Genomic DNA, 21,589 nt, shown 5'->3' with positions numbered 1-21,589 from the left:
TTTTTTTTTTTGTAAATTACATCTTTGACTGGTTTAGGTCCATCTATGCCCACAAGGTGGTGCTATTGCATCATTTCGATATCTTCATGCCTCCAAAGTTTAGTTCCAGGGGTTTGTCTGTAGACGGAAGAGCCTTTGACATGGATGTAATCAATAACAACACATTTATGGAACAATCCAGGCTTCTTAAAAAGGAACCGTAGCATGAGTGTAAATTACTGCAAATAAATTCGTTTATATTATAAATACTTATTGCCATTGATTATAACAAACATGACATTTTGTACCAAAAAAAAAACGTTATCATATTATTCCATAATCTGTTACCATGACCGTCACTATGGTAACAGATTAAAGAAGATATTTTTCAGTTCACTGTATGAGCATCTCTCCTACAACAACGAAACATTTGATCTCATTTGGGAGTGACTTGGTTTTATTTTTTAAAAAGATGCACACTCATAGGCCTATTTTTGCATGACATTTTTATTCACTAGTTTAGAAATCCATAATACATCAGACAAAACTCTGCGCGTGACGAGCAGGGAGGCTAGTAGGAGGAAGAGGAGGAGGAGGAGGGGTTTGGGAGGATTGACGGCAGATGCCTTTGCAGCAAAGGACCAGGGAGGATGAGTGTCTGTGCGTGTGTGTGCGTGTGGTGCAGCGGGACAAAATGCGGATATGTCTGAATACTGACTTAGCGACGCTTTAACTGTCACATCTCACGAGTTTGACAGTGACAACGCCGACAGTCTGCAGTGTCAGGAAGAAATTCTCAACTTGTATAAATGAGATGGAATGGACGACCTGAATGGTGGACTTATGCAAGACTGGATCACTTCTGTAAAACGTAGCAACCAGTCATTTTTTTTAATCAAAACAACTTGGATTCTCTGTTGAGATCGAGTACAACCTCGGTAAGATGGAAAGTGGAGTTTTCTTGCCCTGCCTGGATCAGTTCATGCTTAGCCCCCTTGTCACTTGGGTAAGTAGCCTAATGTGGAAGTATTTTTGGCTCTTTCCTCACAGAAACCGATGACCTCAAATCCTCTATGTTCTTTGTTTTTTTTTTAGGTAAAGACATTTGTGCTAAATGATGGGGGCATGAGCTTGGATTTTTCAGAACTGGTGGATGGAGTCTTTTTGAATGAAATAATGGCTCAAATGTAAGTCACTTCATGCCAGTTTGTGTTATGCATGCTATAGCTCACTTTCCACACTTCAAGTCTAGTTGCCTATTTGGATGAGAATGTATTTTTGAAGCAGGTTGCTTTAATTTGACATCTCCCATAAGGTTATGATAAATGGTGACAGCCATCATGACCAAATTAAGTCTTTTTTAGTTGTATCTCTTGTATATCTTATTGCACTATCTATAGTGTAGCAGCAACTGATATAGTATTAAGCTTCTGCTTGCACTGTTATCAGGCACTAACAGTACAGGCTTTGTCACTCTGCAGTAATAAAGTGGGGTCTTTGTCATCAGCAGCAGACTTTAAATGTTACTTCCTCCTTACTTACAGGTTAGGGTTTCTCTGAGAATGTTAGAATTAACATAAATGTTGTACACAGATGCAGAGCTTCCACTGAGAGACATCAGCTTGAACAAAAACAAGATCTGCCAAAACATGAGGGACATCATAGACACTGTCAAGATGCTACTTAAAAGATTATGATTTGCTTGCCTTATGTTCTGAGGGCATTATCCCCATCCAATCACTAATTGTTGGTGCTCACTTGTTTGGTGTTTATGTGTGGACAAAAATTACTTTTCAGACACTATCAACAGAGTGCCAACAGATTGTGAGGAATTGCAAAGGAAGAAAAAAAACTGATGACCCATCACTGAATGTGGATAATGCTGTCTGGCCACCCCAACTCTATGGGGTCCATCCCACTTATCCCACTTGGTCACAGTGACCAACTCCAAATGCAAAACAATGCTGTGCTGAAGGGAGGAGGCGGGATAATCTCTTGGATTGGGAGACCCTATGGGATTAGGGTCTGGTGTTTAGTGCCAGTGGGACACAGATGGGAGGGAGCTAGAGTCCATGGAGAGGGAGACAGTGATGCACATGGCAGCTCAGAGACTCTCTAAATCTCTCTCTTTGACCCAATATGTGTGTCAAAATATATATAAAATCTATCTGTCTGTTGTGCCAGCAAATCTTGTTATATAGCCTCGACAGTTGAAAACCAGATTCCAGGCTCAAGCCAACAGCTCACAGTTGGAGCAACAGGGATTCCGTTGGGGTGGAAAGTGTAATGCCACCCCCATTTAACTAAAAAACACTCCAGTTTGGAAGCTAAAAGGAATGATGTCACACAGGCTAAAGTTAGGAATGAATGGCGTCCTCAGACATGTTTTCATGCCCATCCTCAAGCCAAGACTTTTACCAGCTCTCAGCTTCCTCTCTCCCCATTCAAATGACAAGCATTTCTCAGTTTGTGAATAGCAGATATGTTAGATATAATGACCTTCTTTTGTTTTCCATTTTTTAGAAATCCCTCAGCTACACCTCAGGGTGCAAACAAAGTCTGCAGGGATCTAAGTCAGAGGATCCATAATCTGAACTTTCTTGTTCAGCAAATCAAAACATTTTATCTGGTAAGTTTTTGGAAATTCCCTTCCATAGTTTCTTATACATATATTTATTAGGGATGGGAATCGAGAACCAGCTCCCAGTAGTTCGATTCCATGGAATCGTTAATCCGCCTGCCTAACGATTCCATTTATAGGTTTCTGCTAACGTTTATAGGTTCTCTCCCTTGCCTGCATTCAAAACTTCAGAGCCCTGTTGTAATAATGTTAGCGACATACTGTATGAATAATTTCAATCTGATATTAACATTTAGTTGATGAGGACTCTAAGAGTGAGGCAGAGTTAGATGTATAGAGTTATATATTGTACTATATTTGTACTATATAACTGGATGATAATCGATAAGAGAACCGATAAGGAACCAAATCGATAAGCAATAACGACAATGGAAATTCTTAACAATTCCCCCCTAATAATTATATATATGTACATAGGTTATACAAAACATTAAAGCTACATATTCAAAGTTTTCAATCTCTCTAAATCAGATTACATTTTATTTTGGATTCTGCTCCAGTTTTGTATTGTGCACACACACTTTGATGTAACTTGTGTTCAAGCAGATCAACCAGTTCTTCTTAAGATGTGTGGCCTAAATAGCAGCCATGTTAACATCTGTGTAATCACCCACAAGAGGGACGTTAGAGCACAGCTGAAAGTAAAGCTGCATTTTGAGCCACAAACAGACAGACAGAGCTTTACGGTGACACACAAAAGTCAGGAGACTCATGATTGGGCACCACGGAAGCTCAAATGTTAGATTGTCTTTCTGTGTCAGAGTGATGACACATAATAATGACCAGAGGTGAGATTTCAGATCCTGTAAGATCAGAGGAAAAGCCATTTCACTGAGGAAACAGACATGCTCTAAAATGTAGATTGGCATAATGATCGCATAATGGGTTTCCAATTATTTAGTTTCCTCAGATAGACTGATATACGCACATGTGCATATATTTAAGTCAGTCTTTCTAGGCAGTTGTCAGTCTGCTCTCAAGGGTTTGCTATGATCCTATTCAATATTACTCACAATATATGAAAGTAAACATTAATGATTTGTGTCAAGCTCATCTTTGAGACAAACTGCAGCTATTCATGCATGTATCAATATAAAAGGATTCATCATAAAGTACTGTATATCTAGGGTAGCTCTAAAAAAGTGCTGCCATCCATTTTTGGTTATTGTTATGATCGAAGGTTAGTTTAAAGACTTGACTGTTCGATTGGTAAAAAAAAAAATTAACTGTAATTTGTAGCTGCATTCTTGTCCACTCAGGACTGCTCTTGGCTAAAAGATATTCTAACCATTTGCAATTACAGTAGCAATTTACAGCACTTTATCTTGGTGGTTTGGCTCTGTTCTGGGACCTCCCTGCAATGCCACATTCATTTGTGGAATTCCTGAGGCAGGGGGAAAAAAACCAATAGAATGCAGGAAAAAGCACAATCAACGACTGACATGATATTGACGAACTCAAACACAGTTTGAAAGAGATGAGCTAGAGTAGAGGCTGTTTGTAAAACAGCTTGCAAATGGGGAAACAAAGGTAGGTATGCAGGCTAATGATGTTTAAATTGAGCGCTCTGTTGAGATTTACCGACTGAATGTGCAGAATAGAAGAAGCTGATCAATCAGGCGATTCAGGCTAACCAGCTGATGTACTCAGTTGGGCTGAGCTTGAGTGGGTGACCTGTCTGAATTAACACTATGCTAAATTATGCGAACAAGCTCACATGGAGAAATCTAGCATGCTGATATTTTGCTTTTGCAATGCTTACAATGATTAGTGCTTTGATTTAGCATGTCCCTTATCTTGCTGAACACAAAGTTTAGCTGAAGATGATAGGATTGTGTGTCATTTATTATGTAGGTATTAGTTGTACTATCAAGGAAACAGACATTGTGTTTCATTAGATACACTTCATAAAAATCAGTAGACCACCAAAGTCATCTGGTTTTATCCTCTGAGGTCCAGCAAAATTCAATGGCAGTCCTTCAAGAAATGTCAGGTGTTCCGCTGAATGTGAACGAAATGTGAACTTCATTTTCAAGCTTGAACAAAAGTTGCGAAATCAGTATGCTTAATTTTCTGGGGACCATGGATGTCTGCACAACATTTTTGGCAAGCAATTCACAAGATATTCCAGTTTGGATCTCACTGGTAAACCCACATCTGAGCATTGCTAAAAAGCATGCAATGCTGAATCTCTGCTCTCTACATCTCCCATGGATCAACAGTTAAACAAAAAAACAGATGCTTATTCCTCTCAAATTGACATTTAGTAAAATAAGGTATTTTAGTGTCAGTATAACTGTTCTTAAAGGATCACAGTGGCTGTCACCTGTGATTGTAGCTGCAACCTAGACTGTTCTGTATCAAACGCTATATAACTAGTGTTAATAACCAAATCTCTACTGACTTTTCTTCCATGAGGAGCTGTTAAGAACCATTACTACTCTGTGTGTACTCACCAGAACTTGCACATGCTGTGCACACATTCGTGGACCCAAGTCACAGATAGCCTGAAACAAGGGTGCACAAAACAGTTTTGGAGGATTTCAGCACTGCACCAGGGAAACTGGCTTCGTCATCTACCCATTCACAACTCTCACCCATTTGTTGGCTGCATTTCTATACACGTGTTTAGTAAGGTGCTATGTGCTGTTCATACATACGTCCACGTCCATTCAAGTACTTTGGCAAGGTTTCAAGAAGTGTTTTATTCCGCCCTTGTTTCACCTTAACCAAAATATGCTTATGTTGTTTTTCACTACGCATCTCCTCTTCTGTTTCTCTTTTCTGCAGGACAATCTGAGACAATTGATCATGATTCCTTTGCCAGACGTGCTGCTGCTTGGCAGGACTCCTTACTGTGGTATGCTTTTTTAAAACAGGTCACGGTATTCTCCATCTCTCCCTTTATTTAGAGCTGTGACGTTAGTAGTTGGCTGAAAATCTGCTTAGTCTGTATGCTGATGCTCAGCCCACACTGCTTGATTTCCCAGTGAATATTGTGACACATGTGAGACAGACTTGGTGTCATTTGTTAGATACTGGAGCGAGAAACCATTCATGAAACATGTAGCAAAAAATTAAAATGAAGTGATTCTTGTTTTAAAAAGTCAACAATGTCAGTCCAGTTGCATTTTCTCCTAAAAAAAAAACTGTAAATGCGTATTTCCTCTCAGACAGACTGTTTGAACTCTTTCCAGTACCATTTTAATTCGATTGCACACTATCAGTCTGATAACCGCTCTTGCTTGTGATGGCGAGGCTTTGGCAAATGGTGACCCAAATTCACCAGCCACTGTGTTCAGCTGAACTCTAGCAGTCTCTCTACTTCAGTTGAGAGAAATCCACTTTTTTCTACTTCTCGCAGAGCAAAGTCTGGAAGAAATGAAGAAACTTTTGCTATTACTGTTGGGATGTGCAGTCCAGGTAAATACTGACTGATTTGCTGTCATTGCATTAGCACTTGCCTCATGTATTTGTCAGTTTGTTTAGAGCACTTTGCCAAATCTGTGCTTGTCATTTTTGTCATAATTGCAGTGTGAGAGAAAAGAGGAGTATATTGAGAGGATTCAAATCCTTGATTTTGACACAAAAGCTGCAATAGCTGCACACATTCAAGAGGTATCATACTTTCGGTATTATAATGTGCTTTGTAGGCCACAGTCTTGTTGCAAAATAAATATATGTGTGTATGGTTGTGTATCTTTGATTCCACACAGCTCACACTGCTTTCTTTCCATGTTTGAAAGCTGACCCATAGCCAAGACAATGTGCTGGATCTGCAGTGGCTGGAGTCCAGTGACATGCACTCAGAAGAGAAGGTGGAAGTTATAAGGAACATGGCCACACACCTCCAATACCTGCTGGACCAGAGAGATACTCATCTGGAGGTACAGTGTCAACTGCATATTTCCTGTGAATTCTATCGCAAAATATTTACCACACGCCAGGTTGTGTTATATTGTGGGTAAAAGTGTGTATGAGCAGGTAGGATTTTTTGTGTGGCAAAAACACACAGATTATTTGAACACATTCATAATTCTCAGAGTGAGAAATAAAGAAAAAGCAGAGAATGGGTGATATATCCTCTCTCACCCGTACATTTTTCTCTCTCCCTCTGTGTAGATCATAAGAGAGCTAATCCAGGAAAAGGAAGGAGTTGTTAGCTTTCTCAGTAGCCCCTCTAGCCCACAGTCCACAAGCTATTCTCCCAGCATGCAACAGCAGCAGACAGGGACCCAGCAACACCTGGCGGTGGAACTGGCTGACTCCAAGGCGAAGATGAGACGACTTAGACAAGAACTGTAAGCAACAAATTGAGAAATAAAAGATACTTTTGTTTATTATATATCTGTTTTCAGAACTTAATCATTTTAAAAAAAATGTTTCAGCCATAAAATCGTAGCAAAAATACAGAAAAACAAACAAACATTGTACTAAGATATGCATATACTGCAATCCCATGGAGTGGCAGGGGATGTTGTATAATAATATAATGAGTAAATGGGTTAAGTCATTTTTTAGCACTCAAGAGCTATGAGCGTATATATTTCAAGTTCACTTCTGTGTGTGATGAGTTGTAGTTCAAATTACTGTGAATTACATCAATACTGACATAAAATATCATGCACCTAAAACATATTATAAAAGTTAACATTTACAAAAGTAACATTCTTAAAAGTCTTTTATATGTGATTACAGGGTTTGTCCAGACTGTGATAGAGGGAGCATCAGCATATCAGATTTAAACTAATCAGCCAGATTTTTCTATTTTCTTTCCATGAATTTGGTAGCGAAGGTATTTTACTGCCAGCGTAAAAATTTTAAATAATGCTGAGTTTTTCTTCAGGGTGGTTATTGATAAAGGGTTGGCTTTTCTTCTCTGGAGCTACCAATAGAGAGTGGGTGAGAGGCAGCGTGAGAGGTAGTACAGCATAAAAGATACCCCGAGGAGTTTGGCCCACATTGCTGCCTGCTTGGCAGGTTCTATGGCTGTGCACTGTCACTGACCCACATTTGCTCTTCATTTCAGCAGATACCATACACACATGCGCACTAACCCTGATCCAATCAAGCTCTCTGTTCCATCTTTGCTCTCCATTCAGTTGTTTCTGCTGTATGATCCTTTGTTATTAGGATGCTCAGGTTTATGTACAGTTGCCTCAGAACATACACATGCAGAAATCAGACTTTGTACTTTTTATTAGTCTTGCCTAACATTGTTTTTTATGCATAAGAATGCTTAAGATATGTAATGTGTAATAGACTATCTTTACAATAACACAAATCTATTTTCTCTTTGAATGTGGTATAAAAGATAGAATGAGGTTCAATCAGATCTATGTTTGACGCTCTATTTCAGTTTTGTATGTGTTGTGACAGCATTAATAAAAAGCCTCCTTACCTTTTGAAATTACCTTCAGATTAACTTATTCTTCTAATTGTGTCTTTGCACTGCACGTATGACCACAGAGAAGAGAAAAGTGAACAGATGCTCGACTGCAGACATGAGCTTGAGAACATGGAGGCAGAGCTGAAGAGGATCCAGCAGGAGGTATGAAGTCAGAGCAGAAGAAATTGCAGCGATTTATTTCTTATTCCATTCAAATGAAATTAGAGATCACCTGGACAATGATCAGAAGGAGTAAAGCTTACATAATTGTAAATTATGTTTTTAAATGGGAGTCTGTTGGAACCACAGATGTTTTGGAGTTTTTAGCTAATAGCAGCTTGCTGCACCTGAAAACATGTTTGATAAAAGTTATCATGCTAAAGCAAAATCATTGCACATTATAAAATCAAGCCTGCGCACTTAAACACTGCAAACTTGTTTTAGAATAAGTGCTGTATTTTGTCCATACATATATTTATTAATGCAGTTTTAAACATAAAAAACTGACAAGATATACTGTGTGAGAGGAGAAGTTTGGTGAACCCGCTTTTGATAGAAGGACTTTCCCTCAGTAAAGACTGCAATAGTGCATTTATGCTTTAAGGCTGTACCATAAATTGTTTATTTGTGTCACCCTTCGCCAGAACTCCCAGCTGCTCGTAGATGCACGTGCTGCCCGAACGTACCGTGACGAGCTAGATGCCCTGAGAGAGAGAGCCATTAAGGCAGACAAGCTGGAGAGTGAAGTCGGACGCTACAGAGAGCAGCTGCACAAGATAGAGTTCTACAAGGCCAAAGTGGAGGTCAAACGAGTATAAATATTTATACTAATATATTATATCTCTAATATATTTTACTGTTATTTTAAGACTTGAGTCTGGCTGTGCATGCTTGGAAATTGAAATACAGCTATTGCTCTTATGATGTTAAAAAGGAAAGTTGTATGGGAACATTTTAATTCAATAACTTTGTGTATAACATAAACTGTATCGATCTATTTTGTATGCCAGGAGCTAAAGGAGGATAACAGGGTGCTCCAAGAGACCAAAGAGGTGTTGGAGGATCAGCTGGAAGGCTGGAGAGCACGCACAGATAAGATCCATCAGCTGGAGAAGCACAGTCTGCTGCTGAAGGCCCGAGTCCACGACTTGGAGCAGGTCAGACATCTGCACACAAAGACGCATTCTTGCTCCTCTGCCAAGGCAAGAGCATAGACAGAAGTTGATTGTTTCTGTTTGTTTTTATTTGGAAAGATTACATAAAAACATCCAGGATGGATTTCAGGAAAACTGGTGGAGAGTTGGAGCCTGTCAAAGGAATAGCTTTTTAATTTTTGTGTAGGTCAGGATCATGTCCCTCTCTAAGTCCTCCTCTAGATTCAGACCCAATCCCAATTCCAACACTTGGCCCTACTATTCCATTTTCCAGAGGTAAGGTGCTAATTATTTGCAGAGTATCAAGAAGCAGTGAAATAGTCCTTCAACAAGGGTGTTCTGGCTCATCTACTTAATCCCCAAAAGAAAAGGAGTACGTTAACTATCAAAATGTAGGGGTTTATCTAAGTGATCAGGCTAAGGGGTAGAATTACGCTTGGGCCTTAATGCTAAGCTAGTCCTCACAGCAGGTGGACAGATTCTCTTCTCACATTATGCTACTTTGTGTTTTGACTTCAGGAGAAGGAGGTAGATAGGAGGCGCATTGAGGAGTTGCAGGGGGAGAACCTGGCTTTGTGTTTGGCACAGAGGAGAAGCATGGAAGAATCCCAACATCTGGGCTGGGAGCTGGAGCAGCTCTCCAAAACCTCAGAAAACTCCCAGGGTAAGAGCTGGTGTTAAGCTGAAGGAATAGGAGTCTGTGGTGATGGATGTTACGAGGGAGGTTAAAGTAGATGTGTATGCTTAACGCAGTCACAAAAATTAATTTACAGCCTGTTGGTTTATTTTTTGATTATGCAGAACCAAATTTAAAATTAATTTAAGATTAACAAAGATTAATTATGAACTTTTTACGCTGTAGTTCATACTCTAAACCAGGATTACAGCTGTTGCACTAATACTTTATACTATGGTTTCCTCACTCTGTTTTACTTACTATATGTCCAGAGAGCTTGTCAATTAATTTAATTTTGGCAGACAAACATCCCCATTTTGATCAATCAATATGCTTAGTAAATGGAAATTATTTGTCCAACAGAGATCTATTGTTTTTTTTAAATCATTTTAAACATAGTTTTATTTCAATAATATGTTAGACTCATCTTAATTGATGTAGCCCACATTTTATCTACCTGAAAGACCAAATGACTTAAAGATGACTTAATGTCCTCGCCTCCAGTTTGCATGTACGGTAGTGGTATATTTTTTGGGTGGTAGCCAGCTTGTTTCAGTGAAGCTGCATTCAAATGAAGGGAAATACATAACAAACAGTCCTAACAGTCCTTATTTAGTAGTTTTATCAATTACTTTATTTTTCTTTTTAAGGGTGTCTAAGCCCCAAGGTTCAGGCTCAATGAAAAAGGGATTGTGGTTCTTGCACCTTTTAATTGAGCATCGAGTTACATTTTCCTAACTTAGAAGCCAAACTGGTCTAAGAAGCATAAAGACAATATAAGAGCAATATGAAATTGTAATACTTCACTTTCCTTGTATTTATCTTGAGTTTCCACTTTTATTCCAACAATAGTTGATGTTCTCTGTATGCGTGTGTGTCTAAAGGGCAGCAAACTCTAAGCGAGGAGGTCAGTGAGAGGACGTGTAGTCGGATGCTGAAGCTGGAGAAGGAGAACCAAAGTCTCCTGAGGATCATAGAGGAGCTCCGAGCTTTTGCTTACAATAGCAGCACACAAACCAAACGTAGCCACCATCCGGTGTGTACCACCCACAACTTTACCTCGTCACCAGAGGAATCCTCAGTGTTGCAAACCTCCAGCTCAATTCTTCAAAATCACCCTGATGCACCCCCCCTCAGTGCACTTACACAGCAGACCTCGAATGGAGATTCAAACTGCCATCAGCAACTCCACACAGAAGGGCTGGAGGGAGTCCAGAGTGAGATCCTTCGCACAGAAAATGCAGATCTTCATATGCAGGAGAAAGGACAGCTTGAGGATCTAGGCAGTGGAGAACATATTAAAGAAATTATGTCAGATCTGAACGTCTTTGAAAAAAATCAAAGTAGGCTTCACGGTGTTGTTGGATTGCATGATCATTCCCCTCGTTCAAAGAGAAGCAGTCCTTGCCATGAGAGCATCCTCTCAGGTCTTCCAGCACATTCCTCCTATGCCAGCAAGCACACACAGCGACTGGAGGCCAAGTGCAGGACTCTGGATACAGTTAATCAGCAACTACAGATTTCACTTGAGACTTCAGGTAGGTTCTGAAGATTAATTCAAACTTAAATATGTAGTCATAACAGCATTAAAAAAATTGTTAACTTCTTTTACCCTTATTCCCTTGAGATCGAAAAATTAATCGTTTGGAAGCAGAAGTTCTAGAGCTGGAGGCAGAAAACCAGACTCTGCAGGCCTCCTTAGAGGAACTCCGGATCTCTGCAAGACGCATGGAGCAATTAGAAACAGAGAAGCAGAGCCTGGAGCAGGAAGCTACTGCTCTGGAGAGAGACAAGAGGCAACTAGGGAAGGAAAATCGACGGCTTCGGCAGCAGGTAAAAAGCCTTGTTTTCACAGTAAAAAAAGTTGCTTATGTAAGACAGGATCATCTTTGAAAGACTTCCTCTGTACTCTGTACTTGGTTAGACTGATCTACTGTATCCTCATCTGTTCCAGGCTGAAATTCAGGAAGCCAACTTAGACAGCAGCAATGTCAGTATGTCCACCTTGGAAAGAGAGATGCGTTTTCTGGTGAAGGAGGTGGAGGGGTTACGGGAAACTGCTGAGAGGGTCAAAGGCCTGGAGAGAGACAACAGAGAACTGATGAAGCAAGCTGCTATTGACCAGAGAACCCTGACAACCCTCAGGGAGGTGAGGATTGACTAAATATGTGATTTTTTTTGTCTACATTTGACTAAAAAAAGAAAAGTTACCATATGATAAACTATTTTTGTATTACTTCTATATATCGTGCTTCATTCCCTTTTTATGAGGTATCATCCTCATTACAGTACAGGAGGTGATTAATCTTTCAGCCTTTTGTAATGAAGGGCACAGGTTTATCCCAAAGCATATATCCAAAGTTATATTTCTTAAAACTTCCTCAAACTTTATTCATTCTATTAACAGAATAATTTAACTTTGATTTTTAAAAGTAGCTTTGCTCGACTGTTCTCAGGCAGCTAAGTGCTAATATCATTGTGTTACATCTTTATAATGACAATGCTAACATTCTGAGGCTAAGTAATTCTTATGTCATTCATCATAATGATTAGCACAAAGCTCCAAATTCAGCTGATGCTGATAGAGTCGTTAGTATTGGATAAATCAAAGATTTTACAGTTAATGATTACAGTGCATCACGTGGGAGGCATGGATGTGTGTGGGAAATATTATGGCTATCCATCCAGTTATTCCAAGGTATTTTAGTTTGATGAAAGTTTAGGACCAACCAGCTGAGAATGCCTACCTTCAAGCCATGTTTTTGACGATGACTGAAACATTGTGTGTGTAATCGTGGCAAATTGTCAATCCTCAGGAGCTGGTGAGTGAGAAGCTGAAGACCCAGCAGAGAAACAATGAACTGGAGAGGCTGGCCCATGAGCTGGAGATGAGAGTCCTGAACCACGGGTGTGTACAGCAAGCTGAAGAAGAAACACCGGACAACAGGTGCATACACGCTGCTTGTAACTAATGTGTTTCCACTCTCCATGTGAAAGATATTAGTTCTATGAGGACAAACTCTTTTTGTAATCTATACAGCAGGTTCAAGATGCTGGAATCAGAGTTGGAGTCATCTCTTAAAAAGTCTTTGCAAATTAAAGATGACAAGCTGGCTGCCTTAGAGGCTCGTCTACAGGAATCCTCCTCCCTGAACCAACAGCTGCGCCAAGAACTGAAAACTGTAAGTCACGTCAGGAAGTTAGCCTGTGGCGCAGTCAGTTTCTAGTGATCCAATTCGTAATACTCCTCTCCATCACACAGGTGAAGCTGAGCTATGAGGCCTTGCAACAGAGACATGAGGAGGAGTGGACAACATCAAGCTCCAGCCCTCCCACAGAGACTGGCAAGGCCATGACCGAATGGCTGCGTGAAAGCCAGGAGGCTACCAAGGAGCTGCTCAGACTGAAAGACCGCCACATTGAAGTTGAGAGAAATGCAAGTGGTTTGCTTTTCATGGTCTCTGTGGTACTAAGCATAATCATTTGCTCTTTAACGTCAGAATTTCTCCTGATACCGATTTAAACAGAATGCAAGTCGTCCTGAAGCTGACTCTAAAGGGCCATCCACAAAGAGTAAAAACTTTAACAATAAAGATATTAAATGTTTGATTTTAAATATCAGCTCAGAGAAAGAATAACATAAATGTTGAGGATTCACAAAACTCTGCAAAGGCAAGAGGAGTAAGAAGAATCAAATTTTATTCTTGGACGTATCAAATTCAATTTCATAATATCCTGGAAATTATTGGAGAACATCAGTAAACAAACTACAGTCACCCGATTAACACCAAAGAGCTTTTGTCAAAGTGATCTAACAGAAGTTTTATATATCTTTTCTATAGCCTATTATCATGTTAATATAACGTTCAATGAGTGGTGTTAAACAGCCCAGAGTGGGTGATATCAGAGGAAACGTGTTTCCTACACCATCAAGAAGCTTAACAAAAGAGCAGAGCATGATCTAAATTTTATCTATATTTATTACTGTAAATAATTTGAATGGTTATGAGAAAACCATGTAGTAAGTTAAGTCTGTCTTGTTAATGCATTTAAGAACAACAAATGCTGATGAAAGAGCTGGACAATAAAAAAACAGATCAAAAGATCAAATCAAATCATAGCTGAAAAAAGTGCACATTAGAAGTAATTCAATAATATAATCAATGAAGTCGTTAAAACAAATAGAGATGCGTTGTATCATTCCAAACAGAAGTAATAATTAGCATAATTATAACAATAAGTAGCAACTTATTTGGTAAAGCATTTGGTGAGCAGAGAAATGTTTTTGTTGAGATTTAAACTGATTCTTAGAAAGTTGACCTTATTTAGACGGGGAGGCTGCTCCAGAGTGTTGAAACAGTCTTGGAGCTCCACCACAGATAGGAGATCGCTGATGCATTTTGATTAGCTGTCATGTGTTTTAATCTATCATAAAATCTCTCAAACGTGATCCCAACAATTTGTTCACCACTGTCGTTATTTTTAAAGTTGTGACTTGGATGGTAGCCACTTGAAATTAAGCAGTATTTACAACTATCTTTTGGCGTTACAGTTACTGTTCCTGATGTGGATGCCCTCTTACTTTTTGGTTGTAATAATCTTCTTCTCTCTGCAGAATGCAACACTGGAGGCAGAACAGCAGGCTGTGCAGGTCCAACTAAAACAGCTAGAAAGTCAGTCTGACAGCCAGCAGGCTCAAATTCTCGCTCTGCAAAGGCAGGCTGCCTCGCTGCAGGAGAACAACACAGCTCTGCAGACATACAACGCTAACCTGCAGGTTCCATTACAATCTCAATTCTCTATAATACACTGTACATAACAGCTCCTATAACACTCCGCTGCAACCCTCGATTCTGGTCAACAGCAAACACAAGCCTCCTTCGTGTCCCTCTACAGGTGGAAAAGTCTACGCTGAATTCACAGAGTGCCTCCCTCATGGCCCAGAATGCTCAGCTGCAGCAGCAGCAGTCTGGGATAGAAAGTGAGCGTGACAGTGCCATACGTGAGCGTGAAGAGGTGCGTGGTGCTCATGAGCAGCTATCACGAGATCACGAGCGGCTGGCAGTTCTGCACGAGAGGCAAGCCATGGAATATGAGGCCCTGATGGGCAAACATGCCTGTGTGAAAAACGCCCACCGCACGCTGGAACTGGAGCATCGCACACTTCAAGACAGGTGGGTGAGAGGGGATACAGGTTTTATAAATACAACGACATACATGTGAGTCTTGTCTCAGACATTTTAACTGAAAGCCTTGATGCAGCCTCTGTTATCAAGTTTCCTTATGTGTGTGCATGTCTCTATATGTGATATATTTAGGTATAACAACCAGTTGCAGCAGCGGACCAAGCTAGAGGACCTAGAGAAAGCCCTAAAAGAGGAGCAGATGAAGATGGCTCTGGAGAAAGAACAGCACCGGACAGCAGCAGCTGAATGTTGCAGGCTCCGAGATGAGAAAGACTGGTGAACGAGCACAAGAATGCACAATCCCTTGAATATAGCACAATCCCTTGAATATATAACTAGACCGTGCATCGTTGCAGCCTTAAACACAAGCATTAATATCTCTGTCCATCTTTTTTAAGGCTCAACCAGCTATACCGTCAGCTTCTTAGTGACAACGAGGCACTGACAGCAGATCACAAAGAGCTCAAGAGCCAGCTGAATGAAGCAAAACTGGAGAACACCTGGCTGGAGGCAGACTTTTCCAAGCTCAAAAAGGAGTTCCAGCAGCTGGACATCACCTCCACAAAACTCACCAACCAGTGTGAGGTATGGAAATATGGAATGATTAGATGGAATAGTATTGGTTCTTAAATAGTATCATGTTACTCTGACAAACTGGAATTCTTTTTACACACACTAAATAGAGTCAGTAAACTCAATTTGCATAATTGATTGCCAGTGATTGTTTTTAAGGGATGTTTACACATAAGCATATACTTGTCCATGTTCATTCTTAGTTACTGAGCCAGTTGAAAGGAAACCTTGAAGAAGAGAATCGTCACCTGCTCAGCCAGATTGAGACCTTGATGCTTCAGAACCGAACCTTGTTGGAGCAGAATATGGAAAGCAAGGATCTGTTTCATGTTGAGGAGCGACAGTATATGTAAGCGGCACAAAAGGCTAAAACTGTGTAAAGAAAATGTTGAGTTGAAGATCTTCTTACTTGTTGATTTATAGCATATTACAGTATTCTGTTGACCTTCTCTCTTTTATAAAATAATTTCATGCACTTGGGGTAGTGTGTTAAAAATATAGAATATTTAGATTGTTTTGAGATTACATTGTGCCAGTTCCTGTACTTTACAGAGGGGTAATGTGTGCAAGATTATGTGGGAGAAAACAAGTTCTCAGTGCTCGAAAATGTCAACGTTACGTCACTGACTGGTGGTTTTCTCACAAGTGTGCTGCAGCCCTGAAAATTTCTAAACATCACCTGGAGGAGGTGAATCTGACAATGCAAATATGTAAAACAGTCAGACCAGAATTTGTGTGGAGTTTATTCAGTCTAGCTGCCTAGTAATGTGTCCACATAATGTCCAAATGAGCACATATGTGAAAAGAGCAAGTAATTATCCAGAGAATTTAGGCAGAGCAGTTGTGCAAGCTAGTAACATTTGCCGCCTCATACTCTCTTCTTCTATGTTGCTCTCCAGTTTTTTGTCATTTTGCAAAAGAGTTACATGTTTATAAAGTCCCACCCCTTGTAGACTCACGCTCAATCTGGAGTATTTCCACCAGGAAGAACACGTCTCACACAGAGAATCTGTTGACCCTTACAAGTATGAAACAGCAAAAACTCTGGACCTAATATTTGTAGGGACAAAGCTTTGGTTATTTGACTATAATGCCTGTAAAATGGTGAAGAGCATTGTGTTCAATCTATGAAACATTGATAAGTAGCTGGCTGGGGTACGAGAAGGCAGAGTGAAGCAGATCTTTTCCTTTAATATTCACCATGTTTTCACCTCCACTTCCCAAATACCACAAATGTAATAAAAATGTGTAAGGCATGTACAATGCTCAGTCCACACACCCCATAGTGACAGCTTCAATAAATAATTTAAGCATTTTTCTTTTACTAAACAATGAAAATGTTTAAAACTGGCCCAAACACCATTCAAGGTTTAATGAGCTAACACATTCAAGCTCAATGTTTGAGACTTGCAAATCACAATGTTAAAGATGTACACCAATGAAGACACCAAAAATACCACAGTGCTCCACGGCAGGATCAAAATGTTAAAGAGGATGTTCCTATATTTTCTCTGTCTCTCTGAGCAGTGACAAGCTTAATGATTTAAGGAGGCAGAAGGAGAAGCTGGAGGAAAAGATAATGGACCAGTATAAGTTTTATGAACCTTCACCACCTCGCAAGTAAGTAGCCTGTAATGATGCCACTTCACTTGCAGAGATTTCCACATTTAAATGAACTATGTTGAAACACAGCTTATGTATTTACTGGATAGGATAATTCCTTCTCAGTTTGAACCCAGATTAAAAGAGTAAAACAGAGCCATAAAGTTGCAGATTGCAAACTGAATGGTATTTTTGCTACCTGTCAAGGTCAATTGTTTAATCTCAGTCTTAAATATTTTGATATAGTTTGATCCCTTACTCCCATTCCCCAATACTTGACCAGCCCACCTCCTCACATGTGTTATATCTGCATGGTTCATCATTTCTACTCTGTTCGCTCACAGACGTGGTAGCTGGATAACTCTAAAGCTGAGGAAGCTGATGAAGTCCAGCAGCCGTGAGCACGGGCCTGAGGCCACACACTCAGGCATTGCTGAGCCCCACCTCTCCTCTCAGGACAATAGCTCCTTCATCAGCTCAGATGGCTCTGGAGGCTCAGCCTTCACCTCAGCAGGTGATGCTGCCTCACACCAACGTAACAGCAGTGAGTATGACCTTCTCAAACTCACCAGATCATCAGAGGCAGGGCAAACAGATCATTCTGGAGTGTGTTCATATGAAGTCCAGAGAGCTGTCGATGAATCTGAAGCATCATCTGGGGCTCCAGTTAAAAAGGCAGTCATCTTCCCAAGATTTGACAAAACTACCAGCTTCACTGCTGCACTTTCAAAGAAGATGCAAATACTTAAATAAATGGATTTCATAGTAAACCCCTTCAGCACTGTTTACAGCTTTGCTTGTAGTTTTTCTCAGTTATTCTTATAATTATCACATTGCCTGTCATGGACGGAAACTTTTTCATCAGTTTTATTAACAAAAGAAAAAGATGTTGCTTGAAATGTGCATAACTGCTTTAGGAAACGTATCTGAAGTCTTCTTGTTAACTCAACGACATACATAAAGAATGAGAGTTTGATAATTCTGACAGTGGCGTGTGTGTCGAGTGATAACTTATTTCAAAGTGTTGGAAATCAAGCTCATTGTGTGTTACGTCCAAAGTGTCAATCTTCCTGATGCATGAGGTGTTTGAACGTTCTTCAGCAATCCTCAGTATGTCTTCCCTGTGTCTTTCTCTTGTCTTTATCTATTTATTCACTCCTCCCATCATCCCTTTTTCCCCTTGTCTTTTAATGCTCCTATCTCTCTCCTGCCTCACTCCTGCCTTCCTTTGTTACCTCCTTCCCCTCCCTCCCATCACCTCGGTCTGCATCCCATGTGGTCACACTTAATGCTAAAAAGCCCCATTGAAAAAGTTTCCCCGTTTGAGGAACAGGCTAAAGGACAGAGACAAAGTCAAGGCCCTCTTCCGTCGCTCCATGTGTAAGAAAGACCGTGGTCCGGTGTCTGCTCTAATTTTAACTGCTGCCTTTTATTTTGCTATTAAAGAAATAGTTCCTGCACTGCCTGTGCTTTATGCTTTTTATACAACATGCCCTAATGCAATCATATCATTAACTTCTGATTCATATTCGTCAGCTATATAACTGGTGATATGTGTGTCTGTCAATGCCAACCTCATTTCACCACACTTCACGCTTTCAGCACACAGTAGTTCTTCAAGTATTAGGGATTTAAGCATTCTATTTTCTTACTATATTAGAAGCAGTCTGATATTTCATTAGAGCAGAGAGGAACGAAGAATTGCTGCATTGCAGACCGACACTGATGATGATGCATGAGCTTTGTCCTGCCAGCATCCAGCTGTAGAGGAGTAATCTATAGAATATGATAGTTCTGTGCTGCCCACAGGAAAAACAAATCCTTATAATCTCCATGACCATTCCAGTTATCTACCCCTTTCCTTCACCCACTTTTTCCAATACTTCATCCAAAAATGTAGCCTTGAGCAGCTTATCCTACCCCTCGGCCCCATTTGAGGCGAAGCGGTGGGCTGATAGCTCAGAGCTGCTAGAAGGGTCAGAGGCTGGTGTGGAGGAGTGCCGGGAGGACCCGCTGACCTCATCCCTTACCACCTCCATCTTGTCCATCCTCAACCTTCACCATCCCACCACTCTGCCATCAGATCATCTAGACAGCACCACCACTGACACTGTTCCAGATGTTTCTGAGCTGTGGGTCACAGGTAGAGGCATCCAGGAACCAAAGTTTTGTTTGATTTCATCGCCAGTAGTTAAAAAATTAGAAAATTAGAACAATGGCAACACGCTCATACACTTTTGTTGTTAGAAGCTAAAATTTGTTCTCAATGATTCTGATCTTATGCCACACAGACAAAGATTCAAATGACAGCACTGTGCCATCTGGATGTGAGGACAACGAAGAGCTGCAGAATCACGGTAAAAACCTTCTGGATACTCCTTTAGAGGATTCGGTCAGCATGCAGATGTGTGGCCAGCTCAGGAATTAGACTAAACCCATCAAATCGCATTCATGACCTTGTTTCATATAAATCTCTGCTGATCACTGATGACAACAACTGGTGGGAAGACTTGAGTCTGTCGCTCCCTGTTGGTCATTAAGAATATTGTGTAGAGCTTACATATGTTTTCATGAAATGGGATTTATTTTATTGCTATACACAATGTATCATATTAATATATTAATGTTACTAGGGCTGAATGGAGTCCAGAGTCGAGCCCAAAGTGAGAGCAGCTGTGAGTTCAACCTGAGTCTGGAAAATGAGCCATGGTCAAACGGCAGTAGTCCTATCCAGCAGCCCCCATCACGCCGCTCCTCCTCCTCCTACCAGCCACCCAGTGATACCTCCACCCCCCAACGTAATGCCAAGCTGCTGCAGCACAGGGAGAAAGCCTCATCTGTGTCCACTCCTGAAACTTCAGGTACCCTACCTGTTCAAAAACAGAAAGACCCTGTGTTGACCCAGGACTTTTGGCTCAGAAGGGGTACAAAAACCATCCGGAGGGGGTCGAGAGGCAAGGTGGCACGTCGCTCATCAGATTTAGGTGGCACTGGCAGAAATAACTCAGGGCTCAGTGGAATGACCAAAACTGAAACTACCCGAGCCTCTGTATGTTCACCAATCACAGTGCTCTACGTTCAGGGTAAGTCATCCTCAATGTCTGGCTGCCTCAACTGCTTCTCCACTCCAGTGGTGAAAGAGGGACGACTGAAAGGGTCCAGGTCCCCTCAAAGTCTTCCCCATGCCAGCAGCGTCATTTCTACGGCAGAGGGCTCATGTCGACGGTCAAGTGTCAGCAGCGACTGCAGAGGAGCAGTCAAAACTGAGCCGCTGCAGACTGCAGAAAATAACTGTTCTCAAGAGGAAACATTAGGTCAGAGTCAAGAGCCAGACCCAGCCACTAAGAATAGTGAGCATGAGCCCGTTCCTCCTGTCAAACCTCCAAGAGACCCAGCAGCTGTTGTTCAAGCAGAACACCCCAAAGCTCTTGTGCAGGAGTCACTTCTTGGCTCCTCGTTCACTTTTAACTCTGTCTTCTCAAACACGATCTTCAGTGATTCTGTGGTCACCACGACAGCTAGTCTGGATGTGCTTGACAGTGGCGAGACTTTCCTCTGTCCGAATCCATCCCTGGTGCAAAACTGTTGATTGAGGGCAATTGAGGGCCAGGAATCTGCTGAAAATACACCACAAATACTGCTCAGCTCAGAAAATGGGCTTGGTAAAAATGCAGATCATGCAGCTGTTCTGGAAGGAAAGGGCCAGCTGCTCATAAATGCATGAAAGCAGTCATTCGAATAAAGCAGGTGTTTGTAAAGCCAGTATTCATTACATCAACACAAGCACACATTTTATGTTACTGTAATCAATGCGTTTTAACTGTTCATTGTTGATTACCTGAGTGTACACCTATTTTAAAAGGTGTGTTCATTTAAAAAATTGTTTAGAGGTTTTCGATTTTTATTTTATTTAAAAGTTTTGGAGTTTTTGTTTTTTTTGCACATTAATGTGCACAAACAGTAGAATCAGAACCACATTTTTATGTTTCTAACAATGTTCTCATTTTGTACAAATGTAACTGAACGATGTAATTATTTTCCTCCTATTTTCTCCATAATTTAGTAATTGGTGTTTGTCAGACATGTCTATTCACTTTTATTTTAATATGCTGACAGTCCTGTGTTATGTATATTTGGGTTTGCCAAAACATTTTACCCAGTTTTGCTATTTCTATTCATGTCATATCTTTTTACTCATCCCCTTTAATTTATTATTAGGCAACATTGCTTTCAGTGTATGTTTATGTGTGAGAAAATGTATTCGTCTTGTAAAACGGAAAGTGACCCTCGTTCCTGTTTCCTGTAATATAATTAAAAAGAAAAAGAAGCTGTGTAAATTACAATTTTACTGTCATCTTTTCATAACGCAGAGGAATTGTGCCCGTCCCG

General features: G+C 40.5%; 1 protein-coding gene across 1 annotated transcript; it reads left to right on the top strand.

Moving 5' to 3' along the window:
* The first annotated feature begins 627 nt into the window (after positions 1-627).
* On the top strand, positions 628-21,515 carry LOC140305483 (girdin-like). The gene is given in 29 exon segments (XM_072384375.1): positions 628-985; positions 1,075-1,166; positions 2,503-2,608; positions 5,411-5,480; positions 5,985-6,043; positions 6,155-6,238; positions 6,367-6,507; positions 6,743-6,921; positions 8,090-8,171; positions 8,654-8,812; positions 9,020-9,166; positions 9,683-9,827; positions 10,724-11,377; positions 11,467-11,672; positions 11,794-11,988; positions 12,656-12,786; positions 12,880-13,021; positions 13,102-13,275; positions 14,455-14,616; positions 14,736-15,013; positions 15,158-15,301; positions 15,424-15,610; positions 15,802-15,947; positions 17,126-17,218; positions 17,545-17,744; positions 18,500-18,580; positions 19,101-19,343; positions 19,492-19,557; positions 19,834-21,515. Coding segments are annotated over 29 exon segments (5,520 nt in total). The 5' UTR covers positions 628-922; the 3' UTR covers positions 20,925-21,515.
* Positions 21,516-21,589: the final 74 nt, after the last annotated feature.

The sequence above is a fragment of the Leuresthes tenuis genome, unplaced genomic scaffold (genome assembly GCF_036924035.1).
Source record: "Leuresthes tenuis unplaced genomic scaffold, fLeuTen1.0.hap1 SCAF_4, whole genome shotgun sequence".
Taxonomy (NCBI): Eukaryota; Metazoa; Chordata; class Actinopteri; order Atheriniformes; family Atherinopsidae; genus Leuresthes; species Leuresthes tenuis.
The sequence above is the reverse complement of the archived record's forward strand: the minus strand, read 5'-3'. Positions and strand labels throughout refer to the sequence as shown.